This window comes from Corvus brachyrhynchos, unplaced genomic scaffold (assembly GCF_000691975.1).
Source record: "Corvus brachyrhynchos isolate BGI_N302 unplaced genomic scaffold, ASM69197v1 scaffold70, whole genome shotgun sequence".
Classification (NCBI taxonomy): domain Eukaryota; kingdom Metazoa; phylum Chordata; class Aves; order Passeriformes; family Corvidae; genus Corvus; species Corvus brachyrhynchos.
This window is the reverse complement of record NW_008236217.1, coordinates 2,971,893-2,995,914: the sequence shown is the minus strand read 5'-3', so window position 1 is coordinate 2,995,914 and position 24,022 is coordinate 2,971,893. Positions and strand designations below refer to the sequence as shown.

Sequence of the window (24,022 nt, the reverse complement as noted above, 5' to 3'; positions counted from 1 at the left end):
TGTCTGCAGTTAGACCATTTTTGTGGATGATGGTACTCAGGAATACCTTTTAAATTCTGTGAAGAATGGTGGGTTTGAATCTTCAAATAATTATCATTAAAAAATCTGATGGGCAGAATAAATTGGTGTAAGTTCCTTTGCAGATGGTGTGAATTTTGGTCAAACCTCTGTGTGACTTTCATTGTGTGGTATCTTAGAGGTTTATGTTTGACTTAATAAACACAACTGCTTCCAGGTGGTGATTTTATTTTAAATCTGTGCCGTTACTACTTAAAATTTTTGTTTTCATTTCATAATGAAGACTAATATTTGTCTTTCAGCTGAAGTTTTTATTTTGCATTTTCAGAGTCCTGCATTTGATGCAACCAGTAGGCTAGAAATTATAGCTCAAGAAGATAAGACCAAATTACTGAAAGCTGCTTTTCTACAGTACTGCAGGTAGAAATTGCACTTCGTTTTTGAGACTTTGCTGGTTTTGAAGACACTCTGATATTTGAGTAAGAGATTGTCTTGGTTAGGATACTCCTGTGCTATTTTAGTTGTAGCTATTTTAGTGACATATCTTTATTAGGAAAGTGTTAAATAAGCCTTGGGCTAGTGAAGAAAGGGTATGTGCTAGAAAGGAGCAGACTTCTGTAATCTCAATGACTTGTCACTTTGTGTAAATTCTATGGGTATGTTTGTGCCAGTGAAACAATTTTCAGCTTTGCATTTTGACTGTTTTATTCTTTATTAAGTGGTGTTTTGTTGTTAAAAAACTTTCTTTTTCATCATCGTTTTTATTTGCCTAGCTCTTTTCAGCAATACTTTTGAATGTGCTTATGACCATGAAGACTAACTGGTATGGTAGACCTTGGGCAGGATGATACTGGTTTTTTAGATTGGCTGATATGGAAGAGTGAGTGGAAAAAAATACCCTGTTTGTCAAACTATCCTGATAAAAGCAGTTGGACTGTGGGGAGGCATGCGATGCTTCTGAAAGGTTTGATGTTGAGATGAGTGATGTAAACAGAGGAGGAAAATGAGGAAAAAGGAGATAAACAGATCTGTAGATTAATTATATTTAGAGGGGATTGTTTACAATATTTATGTATTTAAAAAACAAAACAAACCCTCTTAGGACTAATCTCCTTCAAGAGTCTTAAAACTTGGAATGAAGAGGTTTGAGATAACAAGAGGTAGGAATGCTTTTGACATAGAGCTTCGTGTGAGATAAGAAATATTGAAGGGGATTAGGCACAGAGAATAAAGGATACCAATACAAGATCTGTAAACAGGCACTGAATTCTGCAGGAATTCAGAAGTGTCATTAAACAGAAGTGCTGCTGAAGGTAGCTGGAGTAGCTGTGGTCTGAGAGCACAGTTAACAAACATGTCTTTGAGGATGTGCACAAGGGGGTTGGAAACAGAAGGAAGTGGGAGGTAGTAAGGAAAACAGTGTGAAACAGTATGAAAGTTGAAAGTTATTTTGATAAAAATCTGGGTTATACTTATGAAGCCAGAAGAAAATAATAATTTTATGTATATAGTAGTTATTCTGAATTTTTTTCCAGAAAAAAATAGTATGGTAAAATAATTGGAGCAATCTTGCACAGAACAGGTCCAGATGGGCACTGGGTTGATGCAGACCAAATAATGGAAGGTTGTGCAGCCACTGGAAGTGTAAAGTCCACCAGTTATACAGTGAGCACTGGCAGCTTTACAGACCTAGTGATCTTCACAGGGAATAGGAGGTTCCATGGAAAGATCAAGTTGACCCTTTCTGAGGGCATTTCATGATATGAAGAAGGTCCCATGTAATTTCCTTAGAAACACATCCTGCTGGGTAGTAAAGATGGGACTTTCTTTTTTAGTAGGAGATCCAGTATATTCCATTTTTTAAAAGTATCCTTTGCTTTAGTTTACCTTTGTGCAATTTCTGGATGCACTGCTGGCTTTGGTTTATTTTTTAATTTGTAGACATCATGGTCATGTAAGTGTTCAAACTGAAAGTTTCATGAAAAATATAAATACTTCCAGTACTGGAATCACAATATCCCTTCTCAGTCAGAATACTATAATTTTTTAGTCACAAAATCAAGTCTCTGGGGTTTGTGTATATGGCATAATTCTTACATAGAAATACGACTTCCTACCTTGAAGGTCTATGTTTGGTTGCTTCTTGCTCTTTTACTAATTGATCTGAATGAAAGGATTCTTTGCTATTATAGGAAATAAAAAGAATGCATTATATTTGCTGAAGTGTTTTCCTGAGAGCTTTTACAAGCTTCTGCTCTATTGCCATTAGTGGGAGTGATTGAGAAAATGAGAAAATTTTAAAACAAGCAATTGAAATTTAGTGACTTAGCTACCAGACACATCCAGACTTGGCTCTGTGTGATGAGTATTTTCTCTTAAATAATAATAATACTAGAGGTAATAAAATAAAGTGTGCCTTAACTCCTGGCTTGTGCTTTTTTGGTTTATAAGTTGTGCAGCCTACTTGCTTTTAAAGAATTTGAATACCTTTTATCCACAGGTAATTTAGAGAGAGTGCAAACAATGCTTGACGTATATAATCAAAAACTTCACAAAAAGTGTATCAGAAAATCCTGTTAACTGAGGGGGTTTTTCTTCTATAATCCTGTCTGTTGATTTTATTTAACATACTTTATTTCATTTCTTTCAGGAAAGATATAGTCAATGCACAAAGCATGGTAATTGAGCTCTTCCCAAGTAATGCAGATCTGGATTCTGATGCTGAGCTGGATAGGGCAGTGACTCAGATCAGTGTGGACTTAATGGATGACTACCCTGCCTCTGATCCAAGATGGGCTGAATCTGTACCTGAAGGTAAATATAATATGTTGGTTTTTGAGCTTTTTGGGTTGTTTTTTTTTTTCTGAAATAGTATCCATAATATTCTAAATAACATTATACTTTAAGCTTTGCAAGGAAGGCATAGGTGTCTCTTGCCCTCTACCACCACTAGATACATTTGCAGAAAGACTTAAAGATGCATCTTTTGATACTACCAGATAAACTTGCAGTCTGCTGTGATTAGTTCTTGACTTCATGTAGTAAACACAAGCAGCGAGGAAAACGTATTCCTGAGAAGGGTACTTTGTGCAAGGATCAGGTGGTGTCACTTTAGTATTTCCATGATTCCATGCGTAGTTTTGAATAATTTTTAAAAAAATAGATGTGTTAAGAGAAAGGGTTTGTTTGTTCATTCTTAGCCCTTTTGTCAGTGTGACTGCACAGCTTCTGGTCACCTTAGATCCTGGGTAGAGCAAGCTCGTATTCTTCTGGGGCTTTGGTATTTATGTCTGCCTGAAAGAGGACTAGAGAAATTGATTTACGAGTATTTGTTGTACATAAAGGATTAAAGCAGACATGTTTTCAGCAAGAAACTTCTTTGTTCATGCTTTGGTGTCTCTTACAAGTTTTAATTTGAAAGTGGTCCCAGGACCTCTAGGCAGTAGTTGCCAGTTACAGGGTAGAGGCTTAATTTGAAAGTTCATGTAAATATTTACAGATGGATGATGTTTCCTGTTGCTGTTTCTGTGTGGCAGCCAGATGGAAATTGTCAGGCATCAGATCCTCTTTATTTCCGGAAACAACTTTAATTTGGCAGCCTATCTGTGTTTATTCTTGACTAAAGCCAGAAGTGAAAATTGATAGCTTCTTGGAAATCGTCTTGCTAATTTTGCTCAGTGATAGTTCTTCTAGGCTTTTTATCTTGATATTCTAACTACACTTAGAATATACAAAAAATCTGGATGCACAGTCAGATCTGAATGCATGTTAGCACTGTAGTTTCTAGTAGCTGTGGTCTAGGACATAATAAATTTAGCAATAGCTAGTCCACCATGAGGATAAAAATCTGAGTCTGAATCCTACTAAAACTAGAATATGCTCATGAGCTGCTATTTTAGCAGTGTAATAAATTGGGTACTTCAGAATATTACTGATCTAAAGATACTTTAGTTCTTCTAAAAGCTTTACTTCAGCTGTGATAGAGTTAAAAAAACAGATTAAAAGAGCATGGTAAGTAGTATATAAATGTGTGTGCATATACTGTAAAAAGTACCGGTGTGGTACTACTGTAAAAATTGACAGATAAGTTCACTTCAGAGGCAAAAAACACAGTTACCCAGAAATGAAGATATCAAGTGCTCTGATCTAAGATTTTACTTTTTTTTAGAAGCAGCTGGTTTCAGCAACACATCTCTCATTCTTCTTCATCAACTAGAGGATAAGACAAAAGCACACTCCTTCTTCATTGAGTTTCTTCATCAGGTAAATTCTACTGTTCTTTTGGTATCAGCACACACAGATTATTACTTTGTCTTGATTCTGCTAGAACACTAAAGTTTAAACTGCGTGGGGTGTTTTGTTTTGTTTTTTTTGTAATGAAAGGTTGGTGCATTTGAACGTCTGGGCAGCTTTCCAGTGCGAGGGATGCCGATGGCCACTCGCCTGTTGCTCTGTGAGCACGCAGAGAAACTGGCAGCAGCTATTGTTCTCAAGAATCACCACTCTAGGCTGCCTGATCTAGTGAATGCTGCTATACTGATTGCATTAAACAAAAGGGAGTGTGATGTTCCACCAAGCCTTACCCCTGCTGATGTGTTCTTCAGGGAGGTAAGAAACCTGTCATTCATGAATTACTGTATAGTGTTGCATGTAGTAAATGTTACAGTGTGTTGAAATGTACTTTGAAACTCTTCCCTGTGAAACTGTAAAAGTTAATTCAACTTCACACAACTACCCTTTAGATAGGGATGGTGTGGTAGTATTTTCCTCACTTTAATGTATGTACTGTTTTGTGTCTGCAGCTGAAACGTGAATTCTGACAAATTTCTTGTAGCTGAAGTAAAGTTGTTACAATTTCCAACATGGATAAGAAATGAAAAAAACAATTGAAATTCTCTGACACATAAGAAGATGTATGCTAAATTACCATTTTTAAGGGACGAACTGAAGAGTATAAAGCTCTCCAGACAGGAGAGCTGCTTTGATGAGCTGTCCTGGGTGGAATTATATTTATTCAGTCTCTTATAATTTTTGTCTTCTCTAACATTAGTCAAGCTAAGTTAATTCTCAGTTTATGCCACGTTCCAGTCAAGTGCTCTGTCTTTATTTCTTTCTTCCTTCTTGAGAAGAACTATGCACAAAACATTTATTCTTAGGAAGTTTTTTACTGTAGAGAACAATAGTTGCTAAGGGAGAATAATAAATATAAAAGAAAATAGAAATAATAGTCTGCTATTTTAAAGCAGATCTGTTAAGCAGTATACTTTATCTAACAAACATTCTGCTGCCAAATATTCCAGAAGATGATGGAGGAATATGCTTAATGGAAGTGTATGGAGTTGCCTTCAGAAATGAGGATTTTTTTTTTTCCCTGTCAGATTTAAGTCCAGAAAGAAGGCATTTTTTGTAGTCTTAAGTATTGTGTGAGCCATAAGCTGGTGATTTCATTATCCATTAGGGTACTCAATACCTTTTAATATTTTTTGGCTATTTATGTGGTTTATAATAGTAAGTAACGTGCATCTTTTTCTATACAGCTCTTAAATTGGCTTTCAGGTATCAGCTGATAGTGGACATGTTTGTGTTCAGTGTAACTTTTCTTTCTGTCTTCAAGGTATCCCAGATAGATTCCATCTTTGAATGCTTATTAGAAGAGGAGGAACAAATCCTGAAAGATGTGCCTATTGAATCAATTGAGTGGGCCCAAATAGTTGTCAATGTGAACAACATCATTAAGGTACAGAACTGCATTAACCAAGATGTTTGTGGGAGGGGAAGATAAACACTGAAGAGCACAGAACAAGTTGAGCGCAGCTCATCCAAGTTACTGACATGAGAGGAAAAGTGAATATGCTTTTCACATGTCCAAGTACAGTAGGAAGGAAAAGACAGCCTTGGGCAGAATTAGGGACATTCCTTTTCCTCCTGAGCCACCATTAAAGATAATTTGAGAAATTGCAGCTTTGTTGGAAGCTGTGAAGTCGTGAATATGTAGCAAAGAGTGAAGAGCTTGTGTTTGACCGCTGAGGTTTCTTGCTCAGTCAGTATGTCCCCTTCTGTACAACTGAGAAAGTGGTGTAGAAAGAATGTGGATATTTAAAGAACATTACAGAATTATAAAAGACAACATCTTTTATGGTCTGTGTATACTGAGGTAGACTTGAAAATGCTCACATCCTTGCCTTTAAATAGGATATGCTACAAGCTGCCTGTCAGTATCGTCAGTCTAGAGCCTCTTTCTATAAAACAGGAGAACTTCCAGAAAGAGAACCTGAATATATTCCATGGACAGGTGAGAAACTACTATTACAAGTTCGTAAGTTTCAGAACACATGAATTTCAGTCTGAATTTTAAACTTACTATTAAAAGCTTCTACAGGGTTGTCAGTAGACTAAGTGAAAATGAAGTTTTCATTTGGAGAATGAAATGGGATTAATCAATGAACACTTAGTTTGTCCAGTATTGATGATAATTTTTTAAAACTTGCATTGCACATTTGGCTATCAAACCACAAGCTTGGGGAAAAAAACCTAACTTTAGAATTTTTATATTTTTTTTTAATGCATCGGTTCTGGCTGGCAGATCTTTGGAGTACATAACATTAAAATAAATCATAAAATGTGGTCTATAACTGTTCTAAAAGGACTGATGATTCTCGACTTGCGTAGATGTGTTTTGTTTTGATGGTTTAATAATGTGAAAAATTATCAGAATAAATGTTCTCAGAAGCAAGCACTTTCCAGTTGGTGCTTAAGCTTCCTTGTAGCTTCTACATGCAAAACACACTTGTTTAGTGCTTCTAAGACAAAAGTCTTGTGAATAGCAGGACCCATGCAAACTCTTTTAATCTTCTGTTTTGACAACTACATCAAAGTGTTCAAATCAGACTAACAGAAGTTGCCTTTTCCTTGTGTGTATTCTCTTAGTTTGCTTTAAAATAGTCCAAGTAGTTCTTTTCTTCTGGAAGAAGAGCTGCTATTGGTAGTTGGCAGCGTAGATCTGCGTAGTTCTGGATTTTTGTTTACCACATCTTGGCCCAACTTAATATGTAAAAGTAGATGGGAGTAGTTGCTCTTTGGGGGTGTGGATCAATGATGGTATTACGTTGATTTTCAAAATGAAAACATGTATTAGCTTTTTCCCCTCGTATTTTTTTTTATTATACATAGTAATGTTTTTCTTACACTTTACCGTAGATTGCTGTGGTGACTGGATTATTGCTTTAATGTTCCCTGTGTTGTTTTCCCAAGCGTCCAGTGGCCTCCGCACGGCGATAACGCGTCAGCATGGAATCATTCTGAAGGTGGTGTATCCCCAGGTGGACAGCAACCTCCGCAGCGTCGTGGCTGAGCAGCTGGTGGCACTCCTGGATTGCTTCCTGGACGGCTACGTTGCTCAGCTGAAGTCTGTGGATCGCCTGGCCGATCAGGAGCGGTACAGCAGCGTGGAAATGGAATACGTCCAGAAAAGATCCGAACTCTTGTCCCCTCTCCGTAAGTGCTCTCCGTGTTCTTTAGCACAAAGATTAAATGGTCCATTCAATGAGGAAATTGCACAGATTTGATAGAGTAAATGGGATCTCTGTATGAATTCTGCTTGCTTTACACATTTGCTTTCAGAGTACAAGTGACTGGTTTTATGATTTAATGAGATAATTACAAAATAAAAGCAGATCACAAGTTTGCATCCAGGACTGCACTCCATGTGCATACCTCTTATTAGGCATGTGGCTGCTTGAATTTTTTTTTCTACTAACTTGTTACATTTTCCTGGCAGGATTTTATCTTGTTCTGCCTGGCTAAAAGTAGCCTGTAAATGGATTTCTAGATGTTTACATTGTTGCGAGTTGAGATAAACTTATATGCCTCAAAAGCTTGTTTAGTATTTATCAGGGAATAGTTACTCTTTCAATATCGATTATTTAATAATTGTACCCAATGTGGTCAAGTCTTCAATGAGTAAGTGACAGAAAAGCTCTCTTTTAAAATGGAAATAATTTGGTGTAAATGCATTTTAGTAACTTTGGAAAGTTTAGGTTTTTTTACTAAAGCAAATGATATAAGTGGAACAATCTATTGACAATTTTTGAGCATTCTTAAAAAAAGTTTCATAAATTATCTTTGTTTGTTTTCCTGATATTCATGGGCTGTGTTAGCTTATGAATACATTTTATATCATATGTTCAATCTAAGGTTCATAATTCCTTACAAACAAAACTGAGTCTTTTGCCAACTCTTACATATTTAACTGAATGAAAAGAAAGATTCTAAGTAGTATCTTTTTAATACAAGCCAAATTGTCTTTATTTGTCCTGTTCTTTTTCAAAAGCCTTTGGCTGCTATGTTTTTGCTTTGTGTATTTAAGTGGCTGTTATTATAGATGTTAAGTCATGGGTGGAATTCCCTCCCCCAGTGCAAATAGCAGATGATACTAACTTTCAGAAGAAAAAGAAGACTTGGTGCCATTTAGTATTCCCGTCTTCCCTCTTGTGTTATGGGACAGAGGTGGTAGGTCAGTGTGCTTGCATGTTGCACAGGAGATGTGTGCAGTGGGGGAATTTCCTTTGGGAACGTGTAAGTATCTCCTCGATGGCAACATTTGAAACTTGTTTTCATTTTTCTGGTCTCAGAGGAAGATGAACTTGTTTGATGAAACTTCTTTTTTCTTGGTTACTTAGTGTCCCTGGGACAGTACCAGTTGGCAGCTGCTTTAGCAGAGAAGTACTGTGACTTTGATATCCTGGTGCAGATGTGTGAGCAGACAGACAACCAGGCCAGATTACAGCGCTACATGACTCAGTTTGCAGATCAGGCAAGTCCTATTTCCTTTAGATAGTGTTTGAAATAAGTTTGCACCAGAAATGTTGCAAAATGTATAATTTTTTCTGGGGCTTTTCCCCCTTTTTTTTTTAATACGTATGTATTTGCATATACATACAGGGGTAATGTGGAAAATCAAAGTCGATATTCACTGTAAAATATTCAATGGAGTATTTTCGTTGGGAGTGCAAAGCTAGCCAGCAGAAATAAGGGTACTACCTGTATGGGCAGTGCCTTTTCATGGGACCTTTTTAGTGCCCCAGACACTTTAGCTCACTCTTAACATTTTTCAGCATTTTGGGACTTCTTCAGTAAGGTGCTGTTGTCAGTACACTGTTGTTTTATTAAACTAACGTAATATAAATCGGAGGATAATTTCCAAAAGAGATTAAACTATTAAATGTATAAATAGAAAAGTAATTAATGTATAAATAGAAAAGTAGTTACAAAGAGTAGGAAGGTAGGGCTGTTGCTTTGGGGTTTTTTGCATTGTCCTGCTACATATTTGTTGGACAATTTTTCCACTGTCTGTTAAAATCTAGTGTAAAAACTTCTAAGTGTGCTGAAATACTAGAAAGCTTAAGGAAAAGGTAGTAGAGATTACTTGACATGTGGGACTGGAACAAAAAGTTCTTAATTTGAGAGTTGGTGAGATGAATTTGTTTAGCTTTCCACAGCTATTGGGGAAAGAGAAATCCTGCAGTCTACATGTTTCCTAGTAAAGAGAGTATATAAAAGTTGTTATAATAACAAAAAAGAGAAGTATCAGTAATAGAAATTATAGCAAGCTGTTTAAATAGTACTACTTAAATACTCAGCCTGTCAAAGGGCATAAATTACCTCTTTTTTAACACTTCACATGTTTTATTTTAAAGGGGAAATGTAAGACTTCCTGAAAAGAAGATACTGTGGCAAATGTACAGCTGAATAGATAAGTCTAATGGATAGACTATCAGACTGATGGCCTCTTCAGACTTCATTTTTTAAATTGTTCATGGAATTAAAATTTAACATTACTCTAATATTGTCCTGAAAAGACTAAATTAAATCTCGAACAGAAATCCTGATGAGTTATTTCACATGGAAGTTTTTGAGGATAAAATAGGGTGCTTTTTCTTGTAAAAAAAAGTTTGTTTAAACAATGCCTGGAAGAAGTAAGGTTGCAGGTTAACTTGTAGGTAGGAGGGAATGTTTCAAAAACGGTGACAGCGGAAGTAAACTTATTTATGAAAGGACATAGTAAGCATGGAGTTTCAAGGGGGGCAAAGGAACTGGTATGAAATTGAGACTAGAAGAATTGTGATTGATGTGATTCCTGTTCTTGTGTATTAATGTGGAGAATCTGCTTTTGGCGCTTCCATCGCTTTAATTGAAGGATTCTGTGTTTATCAGCATCTGTTGCAGAGACCGCATGAATGCTTTAAACACTTTCGATCAGGGCTCTTACTGGGTTTTTTATCAGCAGTGTATTTTGTGGTGTGTGTGTGTGTGTCTGGATTTATCAAGCAGCTTCTTACTATTTTCTTACCAATTGTATTTTATAAAGCACTTTGTCTTAGGAGACAAACCAGATACTGAAATGTAACTTTTAAAATTTGTTCATATTCCTGTTATCTTCAGAACTTTTCAGATTTCCTGTTTCGCTGGTATCTAGAAAAAGGAAAGCGAGGAAAACTGTTATCTCAGCCTATTGCTCAGCATGGACAGCTGGCCAGTTTCTTGCAAGCACATGAACATCTGAGCTGGTTACATGACATCAATAGCCAGGATTTGCAAAAGGTAGGGTTTCTTAAATACAGCCAAATGGAAATACCACATGTTGAACAGGTCAAGTATGTATTCAAGCAGATAACTTACCTAGTTATGACTCTTCCCCATCAAAAGACAGCTTATCCAGGTGAGTTAGGGGAAAGATGCCAGATAATTAATGGAGTACCGAAAGTCTCCCTTCAGGCACCATCTATTATCTAAGCCACTGTACCATGTAATGGAAATCAGGGCTGCTTTTCATCCATAGTTGGTGGCTAGTACTTTTTACTAAGGAAGTTTGGTTTGGCTACATGATCACTACTTCAATGGAATTGGGGATTTATAGTGAATATCAACAGCACTGAAATACTGTCCAGTGAGGGAAAAACTGAAACTTCTATTTCAAGACTAACATCTTAAAGCTAAAGAATTTGGAGGTATCGTGAAAGTAGAAAAGCTATTGATAATTTTAATCACTTACATTCATAGTTTAAAGTATTTTTTTATAGCAAGTGTGCATGGGGGTAGATTAACATGACATTGTTTTTAAACATGATCATTTGTTGCCTTCTGGGCTTTCCAGTTACATCCCCTCTTCTTGCTGGTCAGTCTTTCCATCCTTCTGCATTTCATTTAACAGTTAAAATTGTTTCAAATCAAAAATGGCTTCCTTCAATCCACATGCACATCTGTTAAGCATGCAAACCATGGGAACATTTATCCTACTGCAAATTCTAGGTTCATAATGCCATATCTCTCTTAAACAAAAAAGCCCCACCCACCAACCCCAACCAAAACAAACAAAATCCACTCTGAGAATATTGTAATATTCCATTTGTGTCAATTGAAGTTTTCTTAGCAAAGCACTTCGAAGAGGGGAATAAGGGTTCTAAAATACACAGTTAATTCAGTTTAGATAGTTTATTTCTGAGGAAGTTCTCAGAAGCTGTGCCTTTGACTGATAAACAAATTCTTGCCTCTGTGTTGGGTTACTGCAGCAGTTATACACAATTTTTTTTTTCAAATTCCCGAATTAACAGGTAAATCAATCTGCATGCAAAAGTGTTCTGTCAAAACATATTTGCCTAATTTCATGGCAGAGTATTGAATTAGATCCCAAAGATACAATGTGTGAAGTTGCAATTTATCGTTTGAGAGAAAGGTAGGGGATTTTTTATTAGTACTGAAAAGATTTTTTTTTTTTTTTAATATATTGTTGGAAGAGAGGGCTGTGTCTTTTCCTGAAGAGTGTAATGCAGAGTTTTATTGTGCAAACTGGACAACCTTTAAAAAGAAGGGTTACAGTGTTACAAACAATAAATAGCTGTGAGACTTCCGTTCAGATAAAACTCTTGTCTGTTAACCTTCCAATCCTAATTTATAAAACTGATTTCTAATTTTAGGCTCACAGAACATTGCAGACTTTAGCAAATATGGAGACACGATATTTTGCAAAGAAGAAGACACTTCTTGGCTTGAGCAAATTAGCTGCACTAGCCTCTGACTTCTCAGAAGACATCCTACAAGAGAAAATAGAAGGTAAGAAATAAGAATAGGGCAAAGTGAAGAAAAGACTAATTAAATTACTGAATTAGAATCCCACAAATTTTGCAGATAGCTGATTTTTTTATGTTGAGAGCGCTTAGTGTGGTACGGATAAATGGGCTGATGGTTTTGCTCATTTTAGGAAGCCACAAGGAAGACAGCATGAGGCAGTAAGCTCAGTATTCACTTTCACATGTGAGTTAGGATTACGAGCATGGCAAATTTGTACCTTTCCACTTGTTCTACTAACGTGTGAAATATTGGCATAAATAACAAGCTGCACTTGTACTTTGAGAAGTGAAAGTTGTAAACCATTCACACTGAATGTATTTTAATGAATCTGCATTTTATATTTCAGATGCAAGGTAAAAATTACTTAATTTCTTAGAGCTTATTTATAGAATGGCTTTCAGTTTTGAATTCTTCTCAGGTCCTGAGGCTCTTAGGCTGTACATGGAAATCCAGTAACCGTGTTGTAATGTAATTACAAATATATACAGGTGTGATCAAGATGTGCTTTCTCAGGGTTTTGCTCTCTGTATCTAGAAAGGTTACCATGACAGTGTTTCATTGTGCTCTATCCGAAATGATGTGAACAGGAAAAGTACAAATATCTGTCCTGCTTCATTACCAAATGCAATGGTTCCACTGCTCTGCCATTCGTATGCCTTTGGAAAATACTGTTCGTGCAGCACATGTGCTGTGAGTGTGAGAAAAAGCAATTCTGCACTACTGGTTAAAGGATTCTGGCCACCAGGGGGAAGCTTTGGAATATTGACTCAGGGTTGCTGCTCAAGCTTACTTCTGTTTATCTGCGTATTTATCCATCTAGGTAATGAATAGTTCTTAAATGCTGTTGAAAAAGCCTGGTAATGATTATGTTAACTAAGTAAGCTTTACAAATTATTTTTAGCTCATAATAATAATGTATTATCTATCTTCTAAGTTGTAAAACACTGCATGAAATCTTGAAGTTTAAATTTAGTTTTTTATCACTGTGAAAATGCCTATGCTGATGTGAAGAATCTCACCTTTAAATAAGAAAATTTAAAAATGAAAAATGAGAAAACCAAAGCTTTATTTAAATGGACTAGAGGATTCTCAAAATTTGCTCTGGACTTTATTCTGCTACACATTTCTGTGTGGCACATGGTGCAGTGTTTAAAACTTAATTTATTTGTGTATCAGTTTCCTATTGATAAAGAAAGGCTAATTATTTCTGCCACATTTTGCTTATTCCTCCAAACAGATAAAATGCTCCATAGAATTATTTTCCCTATTCTACCATGCAGTGGAAGTTGGTGGGAAGGGCAGGGTTCATACAGTGTGGTTGATGTTTATTCCATTTTGAATGTCTCAGACTAGCAAGTTTCTGATCCTAAAGCAGATCATACTGGCAAGTATAAAACTGTCAAAAACTGAACAGTTTATGAGATGGAACAAGTCCATGGCACAGCTTCTTGAAGTTGCAACCAGCTTACTTTCCTGCGCAGTGCAACAGCTTCCATCCAATCCTGTGTATTAATTTTGAAGTTTTGGGGCAAAATTGGAGTTATCCATTTTCATTACGCTGGGAACATGAGTGAAAAGTAAGAACTAATTCACTAGGATGGCGGTATTGAAGTGGAAGTATTTCTGTGCTTTGGGAACGTGGATGAGAGTCCAAATGGAATGCTTCATAACAAACGCTTGTAGGCTTGAATAATGTTGTGACTTGACAGTTACTGTTGTGCCACAAAATTTATTATTACATTTTAATAACATGAAACATTCATTTCCTTAAATGACTACAAGAAATATCAGAGCAGGAGCGCTTTTTGTTACATCAGGAGACACTTCCCGAACAACTCCTGGCAGAGAAGCAGTTGAACCTCAACGATATGCCAGTGTTGTCTGCATCTCAGCTTATTGATGTAAGTGCTTTGTGTTTTCTTCATTACACAGGTAAACTTCCAGGATGTTTTCTGCCTCTTTGTGGTAAAATAAATGAGGAGGTCACAGCTGCCTTTATCCCTTATATGACTTGCTAAGCACCTAAAGATCTGATGTATGAATTAGTTCAACTTTGCTTAGTTCTACCAGCACCAAACATCAGAATGATGGGTTTAGTGCTAGTTTTTTCTGTTGTGACTGTGTGCTTTGGAGTGCTGCTACGAGAAAAAGCAAATCAGATCAGTGCCAGAAGTTGATTTATTGGTCTAAACCAGTTTTTGGATGTGAGAACAGTTTTTACCTTCCTTTACATTCTCAGTAGGGCAGAACTTGGAAGGCAGAATGAACAAACAATTCTATCTTAGTGGAGAAGGATGCTGCAAGATAGAAAAAGGAAGAACTAGAAACAGGAAGAGGCTTTTGGTCACCTGTTGCAAAGAGGCACCGGAAGTCTTTCTACTTTTGTCTTCTTTTACAAAAATCCAACCTGTAATGAAACAAAAATGTGAACTGTTCCAGTACAGGGATAAGTAACAGTGCTGATTCCTTTTTCTCACTCCTTTCTGGTGGTAGCCAGGAACCAGTAACCTTACTGATTTTGCCTTGTTTGCCACATATTTTTACCATCCAGTGATGCACACAAAAAATACTCCCATGAATAACAGCAATACATTGTAAAAGAAGTCAGTCCTGTCTGGGTGTCAGTTTTGTAGCTCCGTATTTTTCTGTAATCCTGTGGAAAATCAAAAGCTGACATGTAAACTAGCATGCTAAAACTGTGCTAATAGCAGACTGTGAAATCCTTACCTGCGTCTTTTAAGTAAGGCTGGCTGTGGGATTAGGGAAGGGTAGGAAGTGTCAGTCAGGGCTTGGCAAGTGCTGGTGCCACAAGAGTTTTCTTTCTGAATTCTCTTGTATTGTCAAACCAGTGTTCATACTTGCTCCTTGCAATGCAAGAATGAAACTCAGAAAGTGTAAATTAAAAGAGTGTTAATGCTAATTTTCCTTTGAAGTACTAATTTATAATTGGGGGATATGAAATACTGAGGGGGAACTTGTTTTTAAGAGGTGAAAGGCAGCACATGTGCTGAAGTACTGCTTTGAGCTTAATTACCGAAATAATTCGGAGAGCTTATTTGTGGAGCTGAGCTCTGGCTACAGTAGTCCAGGAATGTTACAGCCTTAAATGGCACTTAAATTTGAAACCCAGCAGCCTTGTATCTAGTATCATTTGCCCACAGACCATTGTCACGTAGGTGGAATGCTGCTCTAAAACCTGAAGTATATTCCTTACTATAAAAATACTAGCAGTTGAATCAAGACATATTTTCATGAGCAGGTCATGTAAGCAGAAAATACATGGTGGTCTTCCCACAGTGGGTTGTCCCTGATACCAGTTACGTTAGTTTGCAGGCTAAAAATAATTCTCCATGTTAATCTCTGATTTCATAGATGTTTATATGTGATGAGAACAGAAGAGCCAATGAATATGACTTCAAGAAGGCACTTGATCTGCTAGAATATATTGATGAGGTAAGAAAACTTTTTGAAGGATTTCTAACCTGGAGACTTTTTTATTATTATTTAAGCTAGGATGGTGCATCTCTAGTTAATGAACATATTAGCTTAGTGTATGGTAATTAAAGCAACCCCTGATGTGTTTTTTCAGTTTGTTTTTAAGTCACTGGAGACTTAATGCCAAATGTGGTTTAGATAATTTAAGAAAAATTACACTCTTCATCTTCACTTCCCATTTATAGTCTAGAGTTTCTTTTTTAGAGCCTTGCTTCCCTACAGGCTGTCTCCAAACAGGACAAAGATCAGCTGTTTTTAGAAGCTTAGTTCTTGTGTCTTCCCTCTTGGCAGTTTCACTGATGGTCATGAGGTAATGTGGGATAGTCACCACTTTTTAACATGTAAATAGCTTTGAACCACAGATTTGCCATCTACTTTTTTTCCAACTGTATTTTTTTTCATCTAAATTAAATAAATGCTACTCTAAACCCATGAGATGTAGAATTTTTTTCCCCACAGATATTAAAGCTTCTAACAACTTGTGTAGAACCATTCAGCACAAATTGGAGGCGGTAGTTTCTGTGCAATGAAGAAACTGCCCTTTTGAAATCAAATGTGTATCTTTGAAGATACTTACTAATATCTTCATAAAACATATCTTAATGTGGACACTAATGCATGTTAGTTAGCTTGGCCATAACGAAAAAAGAACTTTAACTTCAGTCATCATTTAGCACATGGTAAAATAAAATTTGCCTAGAATACAATGTTGTACAAATTGGTATTTTAAAATGTGTCCTTTTGTGTTAGTTGGTCTTCAGCAGTTGAGTGGTGATGTATTGTAGAAAGTCTGTATCCATGATTTCAATGGAAACAGTGTTTGATGTTTCAACAGTCCAGTCAGATCACCTGTTAGAACAGCGTATGTTAAAAATTATGTTTGGTGATTGAAGAATCTGATTTATTGGTGCAGTCTGTGTGACAGAGTGATTATTTCTTTGTAGAAAACCCAAAAATTTTAGTTTGTCTGTCTTTTCTCTTTATATGAATTGAAGGAAGAAGAAGTCGATGTAAATGATCTTAAACTTAAAATTCTCTGTAAGGCTCTCCAAAGAGATGGGTAAGTACAAATATAAGTTATTGTGACACAGCTTTTCCAGAATTATATTTTTGTGTACTATTCTCTAATTCACCAAAAAGATTTAATTTCATAGGATAAGGTTAGTAAAGTATAATGTATCTGATCAGAACATATATTCTTATTTGTAAAGTGAAACCCCAGCAAAAAAAAAAAATCTGCAGTACTTTGTTGGTTTATCTCACTGGCAACCTACTATGCAGTCCTGGCACCTGACACAGAAATGAACCCATGCAGCTTTTGTTCTTGAACCCTATCTTGAGGTAAAAGAAGTGACCAATCCTGAACCTTTTTTTTTTTTTTTTTTGTCCTTTGAATCATCTCAAATAGAAGCTTTTTATTAGAAGTAACATAGGCATAGGTGACTCCTGCAAGCTTTTATTTCACTTGGGTTTTGCCATTGAACCACACTGGCAATTTCACGACCTTTTTGAGTTAAAGCTGCATTCTAGGCTGTGAGAGATAAAGCCTAAATAGTGCTTAGAAGAGCCACTCTTATGGATGTTCAAAACCCAGTACAGGCAGAATCCAGTTGGTCACAAGAATCTTCTCATCATGCAGTGATACTGTTCTCTCCCAGGTTAAATAGCTCAAATGGCATTTCCTCGCTTTCCTTTCTAACTTTCAGGAGTCTTCTGCCTTTCCTAACTCCTATCTATGTTCCAGGAGGGACCTAAGGAAGAAAAGATGAGGAGAGAACACATTCCAAATGCACTGTGCCATTTGTGATTAAAATGGAAATTAGCAGCATTTGGATTCACACTTACGCATAGGATAGATTCCAAAGGACCGTGGTGTCTAGGAAATAAATTCCTAATTGCATGACTAAGTTATGTGCACATATAACACAAATAACAAGCAGAAAGAGGTTCACACTATTCCAGAACTCCTACATGACACCAGTCCAGTTACTGGTTTATGACCTATCTACCCTGGACAAGCGCAGGGTTTTGAATGTAGCACAGTTCAAACACGTATAATGCTGACAAGATTTTGGCCACCCTGGCAGCTAACCAGGTGCAATTTGAGATGCAGACTTTACACCGAATAGTGTGTAGAAAACTTGATGTCCCAGCTGAGCTCACAAAGGCTTACAGAGAGGTAGTGTTAACTTTCATCTGTGTGCAAAAGTAAGCATTCGACATGTTACAGTACCTGCTTTTAAGGATGGCCTGTGGTTTCTAGCTTGAGGGCTACAGATGGTGGTAAGGCTCTTGGGTAGGATGGAGAGCCTTGCTGAGTGTGCGCCTGGTGTTCTGCTCGTGTCCTCACTGTCCTCCTCTGTGCCCAAGAGGAGGAAATCTCCCTGCCCTCCCTCCTTTCCTCACATGCTTCCTAACAGAATTAAAGATGTAATTCTAGACATTTAGGAGCTGAAGAGACATCCAGGGTAAAACCAGTGAAGTACAGAGGATTTGTCAGTAATAGCTTCTGGATCCAGGTCCAGATCTGTTACAAGCATGTCCCACTGGCCCATGGTAGTTTAGGGAGTGATATGAGAACCAGTGTTGTCTGACAGCTTAGCACATGGAACAGGAAATTTTAACAACTGAAAGGTTAGAACCACAGCAAAACAAGTTAGGTTGGTGTTGACTTAAAACTGGTACATATAAAGCTCCGCAAGGATGGGAAATTGTCATTTAAAACAATCTTCCTCTTAGAAAAATCTGGGATTTTTTTGTATCACAGGTGAGACTGGCATTCAGTCTTCACGTTTAATCACAAAGGAGACAAACGATTTGTTTTGGGACTGTGTGTGCTGTTACAGGCCTGCAACTTAGATTCTGCGGATTTTTTCCTCCTTTCTTTTCTCAATGTTTGATTTTTGTTTTATTTTGATTTTTTTTCACGTTAGAGAATTGCTTCTCTTGCTTTATTCTGCCAAGAAAATAAATCTACACGTTCTTCACCTCAGTTGTAAAATATAATTACTGAGAATAGGTAGTTATCTCAATGGATAATACTTCTATTTTATCAAAGAAATAATGTTGTTTGGTTGGGGTTTTTAATGGTTTAGAAGATGGGAAACATTTTTGTTCTCCTAACTAGACTACATTATAGTAGTGCAATTTCATTCCAGTTTTACTCTTGTAATAAAGACTAATTAACACAAGGTAGAAAAAACCTTTTGCTTTGAGCTATAACCAAGCGCATAATGTTTCCATGTGGACATGTGTTAATCACCTTTGATAATCTATCAAATTTTCCTGTGTTTTTATTTCTTGTTAGTTTTCCTAGTATTTTCTCTGTGCAATTCTCTCCCCAAATTATTCTTTGACTTTCAGATGGTCCTGTTCAGATGGTAGAGATGATCCAATTGAAGCATCTAAAGATAGTATATTCGTGAAAATACTACAAAAGCTATTGAAAGAAGGTAAAGTGGACTTAAATATAATTGAATGTCTTGAAATCGTTGTTTCAAAAGCTGTTTAAGATCAACATTAGCATGTAAAAGTAGCATTAATAAATTCTCAGAGTAATAAAAAATTCATTCCACTAGACAGTTAATATCATATGGAGCTAATTTTATCTCTGTAAACTGTTCAGGGGGGTAAGTGATGAGCAGATTTCTTGGTTATAATCTTAGTATTCTAAAGTTCTTTGCTCAGTAGGGCACTCAGCAGGTTTTCAGCAGTTGCTTACTGTGCAGTAAAGTAGGTCTTCTGGAGGTAAATATGTATCTTCTGTAAGATCCAGGATAATAAATAATTGACTATCACTCAGAAGAACTTAATCCATTTTAGCCAAAATTTTTTTTTCCTTTTGTTTTCCGTATCCAAAAGTTTAAAAAAAAAACCAAAACACCTCCCATTTTCTACTTAAAGCTGACTGTAGGAAGTTATGGCTGTGAAAGTTACAGCTGGAGGAGGGAGGGAGAGGAGGGAAGCAACTGAGAGTCAAAGCCTGTTTTAAATATTACTGCATAGAAACTTTTCCCAGAACAGAGAAGGCTTCACGTGAAAAATACAAGAATTAAGTTCTTCAGGACAGTTCCAGTTCTGTGTTCAATCCTGTCGATTTCCTTGCATTTGTAAGACTTGCACACCCTACCCTGAACTGTTGCAACTGATACATAGTCGTTGTATAACTGAGGTTTCTTTCCTCTTTCCTTTCTTTTATTTATTATTATTTTTATTTAGGTAAAGTTTGGATTTTAGGTTTAATTATTAAATTACTGAACTCTGGGTAAAGAAGAAAATTAACTCCGTTTTACAGGCTACTTGAGCTTTGTTGTATTTCTTGACATGTATAACAGAATCAGAGCTTCCCAAATCCTCTGAGGCAGGCACAGGTGTTTACTCAAAAATGATATTAACTGCTCATGCAAAGTGCATTTATCAGTGTTGTAATAAATGGGTTTGTGTTGTAGGAGTTCAGCTGAGTGAGTATTTACCAGAGGTGAAGGACTTGCTTCAAGCAAACGAACTCGGCAACTTGAAATACAATGCTTACTTTGAATTTGTGCTAAAAGCAAACTATGAACTCTACGTTCAGGGACAAGCATGATTCTCACCAGGGTTTTTTAATACTTTTTCTAAAGAACTGTTGAATTCATGTGTACTTTTTAATGTTTTGTTTGGTTTTTTACTAAAACTTTGTGATAAAGTCTATATGAGTAATGTACTTGGTCCTAAGTGTATAGACATTGATGCTTTCGTCAGGGGAGGCAGAGTTGTGTTTTCAGGCAACATAAAAATAAAGTTTTCGTTTTCTGTGCCTTTCATAAACTTGCTGGTTTTTTCTGTATCTTGATTAGCACGTGTCCTGTCTGAGGCTGGGGTACACAGACACACAGGGTGAAATGCAGGGACCCACTGCAGAAGGTGGGAAACTTGTGTTGTCACCACTGGGGCTGTGATTTCAGTTCAGAGAAAACACCAAACACATTCATGCGAAGTGACTGCGTACATTACTTAAGAAACAACTGGTTATTCTATCAGATAACTCCACTGTTTCTTTGTACAACACTTTTTGCTGAAAAAAACTGGGTAATTTCAGTTTTGCCTTAAAGGTTACTTGCACAAAATGGATAACTAACTTGTCACTGATCACTCAGCTTGTCTGTGACAGAAAGAAATAAAGTACAGCTCTCATTTGAAGTCTTCTGGTCCAGTCAATATACCGTTCTTTCAGTTCACATCTGTAAGATTAAACTTTTCCCAAAAATTTTAGTATTGTATCCATTTAACTTCCCTTTAAGCTATTTCTAGCATACATGTAAAATGGGATTAGCAGCTCCCCATGCAGTCATTGACAGCAACTGCTTGTGCCTAGGCTCAGAAGAAACCTCGAAAGCAGTTATGAAAGTGTGGGAGTACAGCATGATCTTCCTTACTTCCATGCCTTGGTTTTTACTGGTAGGCATTACTAATTTCCATTTATCCTTTTTAGCCCCAGTTAGTTCTCTGACATGGGAATAAAAAAATAAAAAAATTCCATTTCTCAATTATTCTGATTGACAGCAGAATTTAGTCTTTTGATTAAAAAAAAGCCTTTCAGTTGCAATCTGATGTGTTGCACCTTTCTTTTGCATGTCGCTGAAGAGACAGAAACTGACTGGAGAGCAACTTGCATGCCCTTATGTTTTACTTGTCTGGCTCCATGCCTGCTGCAATAACTTGATCTAACAGCTGAGAAGGTCAGAAGTTAAACTGGTTGAAGAGAATCCAGTTTCTAGTTTTAAAAGCACAGCTCCCCTCCCGTGGCTTCCCCTCCTCCCTGTACTAATACAGTAAGCTGGGCTGAGAGTCTGAACATGTTTGGAAGAATACATTTATCTAGAGAGGTTCAAACTAATATGGGAAAGAAATGCACTAGCAGTCATCTTCTAAGATTGTTCTAAGCAGCGAACTTTGCTCTTCTGCAGTCTTGCATGGCTGGGAAGTGTGAGCGGAACTCTCAGCTACAGCTTCAAAGGAATTGCTTGTTTAAAGCCTTGGAAGAATTCCACGTGTTCGCCTGAATGTCACTTTGAGGGTGCTTTCACGTTGGTAAATTTAGCGGGGTTTGGGGAGAAAGGGACTAATGGAATAAATGATTGCTTGCCCCTGCCAATATATGTTCTGCCTTAACTTTTCCCAGACTCTTAAATTTTGCTTGAAGAGGAATCTCTTTAATTGACTGTCCACCATAAAACACTTTGGGGATATCTCATACTTTCCTAGACTGTTGGCCAGATCTCTGTATTCCATCAGGCATGGCAGGACAAGCCCTGGAAAGCTTGCTCCAGGTGCAAGCAGTTCTGATCACCCTTAGCTATTGTTTCAAAGTGCCTGGCTTCTCTGCTGGGTCCTGTTCATCGTGGTTGGTGTAAAAGCGTTCTCCAGGTTTTTGGGAAAGGATGTACCTTGTTGGGTTTTCTACTGTTTTACTCTGCTGCCGGGTTGGGAGGCATTTGGCATTTGTACAACAGCTTTCCATCTGACTATTGCCAAAACAGAAGGCTACTTGCAATGAGTTTACTTAAACAACGCCTCATTAAAATAACTTCTATGTCCAAACAGATGTTTAATGTTCTTGTACTAGTAATGCTGAACTGGTTCACTGTTCTGTTGGAAAGTTTGAAGAGTCTGAGATTTGGGGCTATTCCTCCTCTCTGTCCTTCACTTCATTATGTAATAAGCTGTGCTGGTGCAGAGCTCCAGTCTCAGATTACTGCTCCAGGAGGATGCCTTCATTTACCACTGCATATGGAAGGTGGTAAATGCCAGAGCTTTAGGTTGTTTCTAAGTGTAACAAAAACAAATAAACTTGTGGCAAAAAAGATGAGGGTTCAAACGTCCTAAGGGGGATGGATAGCTCCACTTGAATAAGGATACACATTGTTTCTTAAATAGTTATTTTCTCAGTAATGGAAAGCACAGAAAGTACAGGAGGTACGCATTTGTATCCTTTGTTGCCGCCAGAGCAGCAGGAGAGTTTATCAGTTGTCATTTGTGATCAATTTCAGAAGCTATGTATGGTAGATAGTGAGTTCTTTGTGCCCAGCTCTGTACTGGAAAATCACTCCAGCTGCTTTCTGACTTGAGACAAAAACCACATTCATTTAGTGAATACAGATAAACATCAGCTCTACCTGCAGAAAATGGTATTTTACTCAGAAGTGGGAGAATTTAACATTGCCATTTGGGCACTTCGCTGTAAACTAGATTGGGGTAGAGAGAAAATAAAAGGGAACAGAAGGGATAGAGTGGGTTTATGCTTGCATCATGTTTCATTGCAGGATTAAGGATGTTTATCTTTCAGCGACGTTCGGGTTTCTGTTACTTGATTTCTGATTCAACAACCGACCGTATTTTGGAAACCACAATGAAGCACTACAGTTCTGTAAATAGATTTGGTGGCTGCGATGCCTCTAAGTGCTTGACAGGATTTCAGAATCTATAGCAGAAGGAAGCAGAGGGCTGCCAGAGGTAAAGAGAAATGCCAACCTGGAGGATGCAGAAGTTTAACAGCGGAGAAGAAAAGTTGTCTGCTTGTCTGTTGAGCTGTCTGCTCTGCCTTGCAGTGGAGGAAGTCACCTGCAGAAATACCTTCACTCGCAGGAGACACCTCACAGCATAGTGCTTCTAGCCTACTATTCCTTCTTCCTTCTTGCCTGACTCCCTAAATTTTCAAAGGATTTGCACTTGACCAATTGTGCCTTCAGAGAAGATCTTGAAGGTTGATTTGCATTGACATAGTGTCACGGCTGCAAAACTGCTTGCATTACTGCCTCTTCTTTCCATTTGGAAACCGAATGTCTGTAAAATCTTCCAAGTGTCCCACATGGAATCTCTGCTTAAATACCCATAGCTGAAGGAGATGAACTGTTCCTTTTCACTTGCATAGTACCTTCAGCTCATCAGAGATGACTTGCCTGTGAGACCGCACTCCTTTTGGAAAGGATGAGCCACAGGGATAGCTGAAGGATTCCCGTGTTGCCTGGCCGAGCTCAGCGGCCAGCAATGGCCGCTCATAATGGCACCAGCATTCACGACTACGTCAGGCTTCTGGGATCAGACCAGGATTAATCCTTTACCGGGCTTCTCTTCAGGCATTTGTCTGACAGATGTTATCCCGTGCATTTATTTTCCATTTTTAAATCGCAGCAAGGAAACGATGCACGGCTTAACTTGATGTATAAAGTTGTGGGTTTTGCATGGACTGTCACCGTGTGCCCTGCAAACCAGGGATCTACCTTGTCACTTCTTCTTTTCCAGTTCTCTTTCTCCCCCTGGGCTCACCTATAGCTATGGCAAAGACTCGGGAGGGACGCGTTTCCCTTCGCAGCCCCAGAAGCCTTGGCACGTGGTGGCCGCAGAG

At 37.5% G+C, this 24,022-nt stretch overlaps 1 protein-coding gene across 1 annotated transcript in view; it reads left to right on the top strand.

Moving 5' to 3' along the window:
* NUP133 (nucleoporin 133) overlaps positions 1-20,817 on the top strand; it is a 29,010-nt gene extending 8,193 nt beyond the window's left edge. Inside the window, exons 11-25 of the mRNA XM_008643292.2 lie at positions 347-438; positions 2,669-2,832; positions 4,187-4,281; positions 4,402-4,626; positions 5,633-5,755; positions 6,211-6,310; positions 7,270-7,512; positions 8,697-8,830; positions 10,459-10,617; positions 11,991-12,126; positions 13,927-14,045; positions 15,517-15,597; positions 16,635-16,699; positions 19,003-19,091; positions 20,088-20,817. Coding sequence (XP_008641514.1) covers positions 347-438; positions 2,669-2,832; positions 4,187-4,281; positions 4,402-4,626; positions 5,633-5,755; positions 6,211-6,310; positions 7,270-7,512; positions 8,697-8,830; positions 10,459-10,617; positions 11,991-12,126; positions 13,927-14,045; positions 15,517-15,597; positions 16,635-16,699; positions 19,003-19,091; positions 20,088-20,224 — 1,962 coding nt within the window. The 3' untranslated portion in view covers positions 20,225-20,817. The remainder of the gene's footprint in view (positions 1-346; positions 439-2,668; positions 2,833-4,186; positions 4,282-4,401; positions 4,627-5,632; positions 5,756-6,210; positions 6,311-7,269; positions 7,513-8,696; positions 8,831-10,458; positions 10,618-11,990; positions 12,127-13,926; positions 14,046-15,516; positions 15,598-16,634; positions 16,700-19,002; positions 19,092-20,087) is intronic.
* Positions 20,818-24,022: the final 3,205 nt, after the last annotated feature.